An 8,957-nucleotide genomic window follows, 5' to 3' on the forward strand; every position below is an offset into this window, starting at 1 on the left:
GATCAGGTGAAACAACTCACCTTTATAAAATGATGCGAGAGCATGTCGCCGTGGTGACATTTGGTAGCAAAGTGGTGCCTTGCATACTGACAACACATTTTAGGCTATCGCAGCCGCTCGTGCCTGCAGAAAAAACAAAACACAAAGAAAACACACAGTTGTCAAAAAAAAATGTCTTGTCATAATTGCGCACATGCCAGCATTTGTTTGAATTTTTGGATGGATTTTGCTGATTGATTAGATTGAGAATTCCTGATAGAGAGATGTGTGAGTGTGCTTCATTTGTGGTACTTAACATTAAAAAGTGAATGAAAGCAACCCTGAGCATGCGGATGCATTCCACTAAGATACTCGATGATGGCGCACAGGCTGCCGCGTGGAGCGCGCGCGCTCACTCACGCACCTCGCCATCATCCTCATCGTCATCCTCGTCATCATAATCCTCCTGCCTGCCTGCCTGCCTGCCTGCGCAGTTCAGTTGCGTGTCGGGGAGCACTCGCTGGGTGATGCCGGAGCGAGCAGGCACGCTGGCAACTTCTCTGCAACCATTTCTGGATCTTTTGGGTTTTTTTCCCCCCAGTGAAGGAAATATCAGCTGAGATGGTCATATTTAACCAAGCACGCGGATGTGTGATTTGTCATCGCTCCACTTTTGTTTTGAGCTCAGCAAACACTTGAATGGGCAAGGGTAAAAGTTGTTGTAGCAGGAGTACACCACCCCCCACCCCACCCGCAGCCCGCCCGCCCCGATCCAGCCAACTTTCACGCGGCAGAATGCTGTCTGCAGCGGTGGCGCTGCTCTGCCTGCTTGGCGTGGTGGCGGCAGCGAGCGCGCAGGACGCGGCAGCCGCAGCCACAGGTGGCCGCTTCGTGTGCAACGCCATCCCCCCGGGTGCCGAGCCCGGCTGCGGCTACGCGGCGAAGGGCAACCGCCTGCAGGTGAGCGGCCCCGTGGAGGACGAGCTGCGCAACACCATCATCCGGCTGCGCGAGACCATCCTGCAGCAGAAGGAGACCATCGTCAGCCAGCAGGGAACCATCAAGGAGCTCAACTCCAAGCTGGCGCGCTGTGAGGCGGCAGCCGACGATTCGGTGCCGCCGGCGGGCAAGTCGCGAGGTCACGGCTCCAGGAGGAAAGAGCTGGGCAAGAACACCATGGGGGACCTGCCGCGTGACCCCGGCGAGACCATAAACCAGCTTGGGAAGACCATGCAAAGCCTGAAAGGGCGCTTGGAGAGCTTGGAGGTAAGACACGTGTGGCTGCATAAATGTGATTGAGCAGCCAGGGGTGGTTCTAAAGCGCCAAAGACAGGGCAAGGTGCCCCCCACCACACCATTTTTGTTCATGCCCCTAAACAGGACATCAGCATTTGGCCGAGAGACAGCATACACCTGGGACTGGTCGCCAGCCAATCACGCAAAAACAAACAACCATTCATTCTTCATCTTTCTTTGGATGAAGCTAACATGCTTGTTGTTGCAATATTGGCAGCTAGCACTTGGACGTATATTGAGTCACTGTAAGGTTTTCTGCGGGAATAAAGCATGCAGAGATTGGCGAGCGTACGTCACGTGAGCCAATTCACTCGTGAGAGTGAAAGGACCTTAAAATGGCGGCCCCCATACGCAAGTAGATGCAATGTCTTAAACACATTTGTTAAATAAATGTCTCACAGATTTAAGGAAGTGATGTCAAAAGGTAAATGGTTTATCGAAGGTTGTCGTTTATCAAATTATTGTTGATCAAATTATTGTTCAGCCGCACGTGCCTGGACCTTTGCCGTGCAATTGCTTTGTCATTAATATGGTCCAGCATTTGCCATCTCCCGGGTCCCGAGGCAATTACTGGCGTTGACTGCTGCGCCTGCGATGGTCACACCTGCAATTCATTTTACAGCATCACACTCGCACGCACGTCGGCTAACAAGTGGGCGATAACGTCAGAGAGGGCCCCACTGGATTCGAGCTCGGAAACAAAGCCAGCTTCGTGAGATTCAGAAGGTTGTCACGCATTCAGGCATAAGACCAAACGGGCCTTGGATCAGACGAGTATCAAAAAGTGTTGCCAATCAATGTCAGGAAGCGACTTTGGAGGTCTTTTTGCGCTCGATTCAAGTCTGTCGCTCGACAGGTCACCAGAAAGTCAAGCGCATGCCAAGGTGGAAATACAACTCGGCTTTATGGGCGAGTGAAAAGGCATCTTTCACCATCTGCTACACACTCGCCATCCTGCTTGATTCAGTTCCGTGTTGAAAATGCTGCAACGACTAAAACGTCACTTTTTTTCCCCTCCCTCATTGTTGCCTCTTCATCTTTGCTCGATTGGAAGCTTTATTGCCCAGATCGACCGCCGATCCAATTGAAGAGGCGAACCGTATTTCATTACGGTTACGCATCTATCGATTCATATCTGCTAGATTTCATGATGGATGAGAGCACGAGGCTCCTGTCGCCAATTGAAGCTCATCGATGAAAATGCAAAATTGGATGCGAAGCTTCAAGACAGGACTTTCGACAATCTTGCGGGAATCGAATTAATCTCGTAAGATTCCAGCAAATTTTGTTTAATGTCAGCATGTCACGTTTCTCCTAACAATTGTGTGAGCGTGAAGAATATTGAAATGTTCCTTCATAATCCTCTTTGCTGTGAATGGAAGCTTTGTGTGGAAATTTGGAGTCTGCAATGGATTACAGGGAAGCTTTTAATTGAACAAACTGGAGGCCGTCCAGCACCGGAGCGTCCGCCGTGTTGATTGACACAAAATAATCAACAATTGTGCGGATGATGATGATGCTCACATGCGGCTCACTCTCTCGTTGCATTTAATTTTTAATGCTTTACCTTCAGGAAAAGCAGATTTGTCAGGAAAGATTCATCAAACTCGGTGAACGGGAAGGATCCAGATGGGCGGGGTCAACCAAAATATGACACATTTGTATCAGAGCTCGGGCATGGGCAGTTTTTGTCCTATTTTCAAAAATCCGTCTGTTATTAGGCCTGGTGTGAAGTCTGGGTCAGGTCACACACAGCTTTTTTTTTTAAACTCATTCCAGCCGTGGGTGTTTGCTGGGTCAGCAAGCAAGCACAGGTGCACGCCGACTCTCGACATGCATTAATTGTTTTTTTCCTATTCTGTCCTCCAGCAGCAGAGTTTGCAACTCCCCGGCGCGAACGCGTCAGCCGGAGGTGTTCCGGCACTGAGCCCTTTGCCGCCGCAGCTGCGGGAGCTCCTGGGCCAACGTCTGGGCCTCCTGGAGATGCAGTTGCTACGAAAGGTGGCCGAGCTGGAGGAGGAGAAGAGCCGGCTCTACAACGAGACGGCGGCTCATCGCCAACGCACCGACAATGCGCTCAATTCGCTTCTGGAAAGGATCGCTGAGCTAGAGAAAAGTAAGCGCTGCAGACGGAGCTGTAAATTCTTGTATTTGTTTTCCTGGATACCAACTCAAAATACATTTGGAAAACAAGTGTTCCACTGAGCAGTTGGGAATGAAAGAATTGAAGTTGTATTTTGTAATTGGATCCAATTTGTGGTCAGACAACAACGCCTTCAAGTCACCCGAGGACTTCAAGGTGTCCCTGTCGCTGCGCACCAACTACCTGTACGGTCGCATCAAGAAGAGCCTCCCCGAGATGTACGCCTTCACCGTCTGCATGTGGCTCAAGTCCGGCGCCAGCCCCGGCATCGGAACGCCCTTCTCGTACGGCGTGCCAGGCCAGGCCAATGAGATCGTGCTGATCGAGTGGGGGAACAACCCCATCGAACTGCTGGTCAACGACAAGGTAACTTTGTTGTCTCTTCTTCTGTCCTTATTCTTTGAAGCCCTCCGGCACGAGCGGCATCGCGGCTCATTAAAAGTGCCTTGGTGCGCTTGTCGTACAGCGCCATGCGTACCTTTGAGCGTCTCTGACCTTCAGCGGTAATTATTTAATGAGCATCTTCAGAACGTTTCATCCAAGTGACCCACATTCCACATTGGCTCGGCAATAACAGCAATTCATTAGAGATTTGCTGTGCTGATTTGAGGCTATCTTGTTTTTAGCTCCCACTTCCTGTAAATAATAAAATGGCAGCTGCACTCATGTAAGCGTCCCAGTAATCGTTGAGAGTTGCTTATGCACAGGTGAAACTAACGCTCAGCAGTTCTCTGCTCCCTGATTGGCTGATGCTGCAGGTGTACAATGTGCTGTTTTGATTTTGTTTTGTGATCTTTTGCATCTCCAAAAGCAAACTTAATTTGGCTGTTTGGCTTTCTTTTGCATTTTATGGAAGGTTCCCTATACCGGCGAGAAAGAAAAGTGTTCTTCCCCCACTGGTTTACTTACATTGGAGGAGTGGGGGGCAAAGCTGAGGCGCAGTCAGTCAGCTCTCCTCACTGCTTTTCCTCTGTCATGCATTATACATGCGCTCAAGTCAAACAGATGAGAGGAAGACGGTGCGAGGAAGGCTGGTGAATACGAGACCCCCTAAAAAGGAAAACTAGATTCCAGGTCTGCAGAGACTTGGAGAGGGGGAGAGCATGTAGAGAAGATGAAGAAACTATGACAGAAACTATGACAGATGAGACGGATAGATGAAGGCCGGTGAATATGACGACGGCGGTCATGTGTCCGTTCCACGAGGTCAGGTTGGTTATGAAATTGTGCTATCGAAAAAAGCACCTCAAAAGTCCAGAAAGCTGTCTGGTTGTTTTCGTTCTGCAACTCTGGAGCACAGCAGAGATCTCAAACAAAGAAAAATACTTTTCGTATGGATTTAAAAATGAAGAACCGAGTGCAACACGCATTACATAGATGGACTAACGGATGGCCGTAGCGCTTGTGATGCTGGGAAAGCTCCTCACCCTCTTTGCTGCGAGCGTCGCATCACCTGGGTCATGTATATTTTATTCGGCCGGAAAATTTGTCGTTTGAAGCCGCCCTAGCCGCTGCTTTTAATTGGCGTCCTCGTTAGCAGCGGTGCAGCACTTTCGGGCACGTCTCATCTCGACTCTGGTTCTCTCCTGCGTCCAGGTGGCGCAGCTTCCTCTTTCAGTGAGTGACGGGCGTTGGCACCACATCTGCATCACCTGGACGACCAGAGACGGCTTCTGGGAGGCTTACCAGGACGGCGAGAGGCTCGGCACCGGGGACAACCTGGCCCCCTGGCACCCAATTAAATCTGGTGGGGTGATCGTGCTGGGTCAGGAGCAGGTGAGCGCTTGAGATGGCCCGGGGGGGTGTTGTTGATGTATTAGTGCAAGGAATTTTCCAGCCCCCGAGGCAGAGTGCAGAGGGGTGAAGTGACTCTTCTCACGCTATGATGTTCCTTTTTAATTATGACCTCATTCATCTGCTGCAAGGACAAAGCATGATGTCATTTCATTAGCCGGTAAACCGGATGACTAATTTGCTTTCATAATCTTCAGCGAGACCTTCATTCATATTGGATGATGTTTGGCTTTAAAGCGCACTCAAAGGGAGATGGCTGCAAAGATTGTGCTCAATGATATCAAAGACAAGAAGAGTCATAGTCAACTGAGCTTCTTATTTATTTAACTAATTCTCGAAACGTGTTAATACGCTACAAAATCACATCTTTAAGCCAACAAATAAAACAAACGAGGGTGTGATATTTTCCCAGGAATATCGCGAACTTAAAATTTGGTTCATTACTAACTAAGAATTGAAGTCAGACGATGTTTTCTAAAGCTTGCATCATCTGATTGTGTACCAAGGACATCGTCGGAGGTCGCTTTGATGCCACGCAGGCCTTTGTGGGCGAGTTGAGCCAGTTCAACATGTGGGACCGAGTTCTGCGGCCAGCCGACATCGCAGGCCTCGCCAACTGCTCGGCGTACATGCCCGGCAACGTGGTCCCTTGGATAGACGCCAACGTGGAGGTCTTTGGCGGGGCCACCAAAGCGCCACTGGAGATCTGCGAGGACCGCGCCTTTGAGTCCTAGTGCCAGGAGAGCTCGCAATTGAAAAAGAAAAAAAAAGAAAAGACAAAAAATAAAAAGCCAAGTATTCAAGATCATCGCAACGACACTGATGTCAAATATAAACCCATGTTGGCTTCAGTGTGTGTCATTCCAGTCTTAACCAGACCATGGAGGAAAACTTGAGGAGGAGATGGCATGTTGACATTCTGGGCTGCTCACCAAACAGATGGGAGTGCAAGCTGAGAATCGGCTACGCCAAGCTTCCATGTTTGAAAAGCTAGAAGGAAAAGAATCACGACATTCCATCCGTGCATTCCAATTGTGGAGCTTCTGAATGAGCGAGAAGGAGTCAGCGAGAAGATCGTTGCAACCTGTTTCCATGAACAAGTTTAGGATTGTTGTCAATCAGGCCAAGTGTCTTTTCTCTTCTTTCATTTGAGTCAACATGCTGTGCGTTCGTGCTGCGTTCGGGCTGCCTTTCATGTTGTGTGGAAACATTCTTCCTGTGTCGAGCAAAAGGTTGCACGTCCGCGCTTTGAAGAGCGCACCATCGAGGGGAAGGCGTTCAAGAGTCGGCGGCATTATTGTTGTCAAGCAGCGGCCATATTTAATGCATGAGCATTGTTTGGCAAAGACAGCGCATGCCTTCTTTTAGTGTGCACGCACGTGTACGTTCCAAACAAGCAAGCGTGTGGACATTACGTAAGACAATGTCTTGCGTGATAAAAAAAAAAAACAGATTAGCAGGGAGGGAGGACATTTTGATTCTTGTCAATCTCCGCTTAATACCTCTCTGGCCCTTGAGCGGCTGCCATTTCCCAAACAGCTTTACATGAATGCCGGCGACGAGCCCACAGCTGCCCAGAACCAGCTGAGAGCTGGCACCCGACGCCCGCCGTCATGCCAGAGGGATTGAGTGGGAAGGACAAACCGTAATTCCGCCATCATCAAGTGCGCTTGCGAGTTTAGGTCCTGGTGTTTAGTTCCACGCTCACAATGATCCCAAATAAACGTTTCCCATTGAAATGGATGGAAATGGCGTTAATCCATTCCAGACCCCCCGAAAAAAAACTTCAATGACTACTCAAAGTGGAATGTAACGCATTAAAAACAATTTGCAACATGAGTTCATACTTGAACAGACAAAGATTTCAGTTCTTTGAGAGTTTCTAATCGCCTGTCAATGATGTTTAATATGCGTTGAGCTAGCAAACTGTCATAAGATGTGCTTTGGTGAAATACACCAGGTGTCATTATTAGTATTGTTTTGTGTTTTGTTTTAAAGTAAATGTAAACAGCAAGTGGCAAGCGACACAACGGTTAATTGTACCGGCTCAAAGTCAAACTTTTGCTTACAAGACAAAGCAAAAATTGGCTTGTAGGTCAATGTACCACTGAGTGCTTGTGGATGTTTTTTCTTGTTCAATGTTGGAACGAATCATCATCGATTCAATCTGTGTTTGAATATGAGCAGCAGTCTGGACATTATGAATGTTGAATAACAATCATGCTATTATTTGGGGGGGGATACAGAGATTTTAGCACTAGTTTGTGCATAAATGAATTACAGTGGCAGCCCGCATATTTGCATTTCTGTTTTTGTGCTCCAGCCAAAGCCATGTCTAACACAGTATAAAATGTTGCTTTGGAGCTCTCGTGGCATTACAAATCTTTGCGAGACGATTCTTGCTGCTTGCCAATAATGGCTGCCCACTGTCCTTGTGCAGCTTCATTTGTGTTTGTAATTTTGTTTTTGCTCAAACTTGGCTCACAAAATCTTCAAGGTTGATCTGAGGCAAGAACAAGATAAAAAGCAAGAAGCTTTCATAGAACAGAAATGTCAGCAATGGGCTTTTTAATCCCTGTGTGCTTTCATTCATGCTTGTATCCACATTTGTGTGGTTGAGTATTACACATTGAAAAGGAAAATAATTAAAAATAAAATTATAGAATAAAATTGTAATTTAAATATCAAATACGGAATAGTAATTGAATTACATTACATTTGAAGAAGAAAAAAAGAAAATAATTCATGCTAGAGACTTTTACTAGAAATATCCTGCAGGATTGCGAGGGTAAAGGCTTTTTTTCATGAATATTAGCAATTCCCGACCAGAACTGAAATTTATATTTTGCATGACGTTCTTCTCATGAAATTACAACTTGATTGTCGGTGCACATCCATTCTTCTTTTAAGTGCAGAATTTGATGCAGTAACCTTCAAGACAGCGCAGAATGTCATTGTCGTGCTTTGGAAATCATGAAAGATTGTTTTGGTTTTTGTTGTCTTGTTTACAGAGCAAATTGTCCTGCTCATTTCTGCTTGATTTTTGCTCATTAGCAGGACAAAAATGACAAATGGCCTCTTTTGAAACAGCTTTTGTTTTTGCAAGAGGAAAACAAAAGAAGACATTTGATGTTGTTTGATTAGGTGTATTGTTGAGGTATTCAACCAAGCATTTGCAATCATTAAAAAAAAGATATCTTAAAAAAAATATTTCAGTGAAGAACATTTTTCCCAATTTTTCTTTTTTTTAATCTGTGCATCAATCTGTAATTCCGATGAACAAAGACCAAAGTACTCAGTCAGTTTTCATCACACAACCTCATCGTGTATGCGTGTGTCATGCACCTCACTGGTGAGAGCAACCACAAGAATAAACCAAACCAAAAAAATTGTCCATGGTTTGTTGTTATCCTTGTTTAAAAAAAAAAGAACAAGAAAAAAAAACTGACGCAACTCTCTGTGGCCTCTCATACACAAACCCGATACAAGAAGTGTGTGTGTGTGTGTGTGTGTGTGTGTGTGTGTGTGTGTGTGTGTGTGTGTGTGTGTGTGTGTGTGTGCGTGCGTGTGTGTGCGTGTGTGTGTGTGTGTGTGCGTGCATGTGCGTGTGTGTGCATGTGTGTGTGTGCGTGTGTAGGTGTGCGTGTGTGTGTGTGTGCGTTTGATTGGATTTTCCGCACATGCTGATGTTTGCAAATGTCAGCTGTAGGACAACCAATAAACAAAACATTCCAAACCTGCACCT

The 8,957-nt window shown here is 46.9% G+C and overlaps 1 protein-coding gene across 2 annotated transcripts; it reads left to right on the forward strand.

Annotated features, from left to right (window-relative positions):
- Positions 1 to 490: 490 nt before the first annotated feature.
- nptx2a (neuronal pentraxin 2a) lies at positions 491 to 8,606 on the forward strand. Of its 2 annotated transcripts, none has more exons than XM_088358386.1 (5): positions 491 to 1,245; positions 3,145 to 3,391; positions 3,540 to 3,784; positions 5,015 to 5,194; positions 5,719 to 8,606. In XM_088358386.1, the coding sequence occupies exons 1-5, from the start codon at positions 679 to 681 to the stop codon at positions 5,944 to 5,946; spliced, it is 1,467 nt and encodes a 488-aa protein (XP_088214512.1). In that variant the 5' UTR covers positions 491 to 678; the 3' UTR covers positions 5,947 to 8,606. The 2 variants fall into 2 exon arrangements, with proteins under 2 accessions (XP_088214512.1, XP_088214513.1); XM_088358387.1 differs by having other exon boundaries at positions 3,148 to 3,391.
- Positions 8,607 to 8,957: the final 351 nt, after the last annotated feature.

Source organism: Syngnathus floridae, chromosome 17 (assembly GCF_059516105.1).
Source record: "Syngnathus floridae isolate MCC-2025c chromosome 17, RoL_Sflo_1.0, whole genome shotgun sequence".
Classification (NCBI taxonomy): Eukaryota; Metazoa; Chordata; class Actinopteri; order Syngnathiformes; family Syngnathidae; genus Syngnathus; species Syngnathus floridae.

What these genes read in the sequence shown, in the direction of transcription:
- nptx2a (XM_088358386.1), top strand. Translation starts at nt 679, where the DNA reads ATGGGCAAGGGTAAAAGTTGTTGTAGCAGGAGTACACCACCCCCCACC. An exon ending in GGCGCTTGGAGAGCTTGGAG is followed by an intron (nt 1,246 to 3,144) that starts GTAAGACACGTG and finishes TCTGTCCTCCAG; the next exon opens with CAGCAGAGTTTGCAACTCCC. An exon ending in GATCGCTGAGCTAGAGAAAA is followed by an intron (nt 3,392 to 3,539) that starts GTAAGCGCTGCA and finishes ATTTGTGGTCAG; the next exon opens with ACAACAACGCCTTCAAGTCA.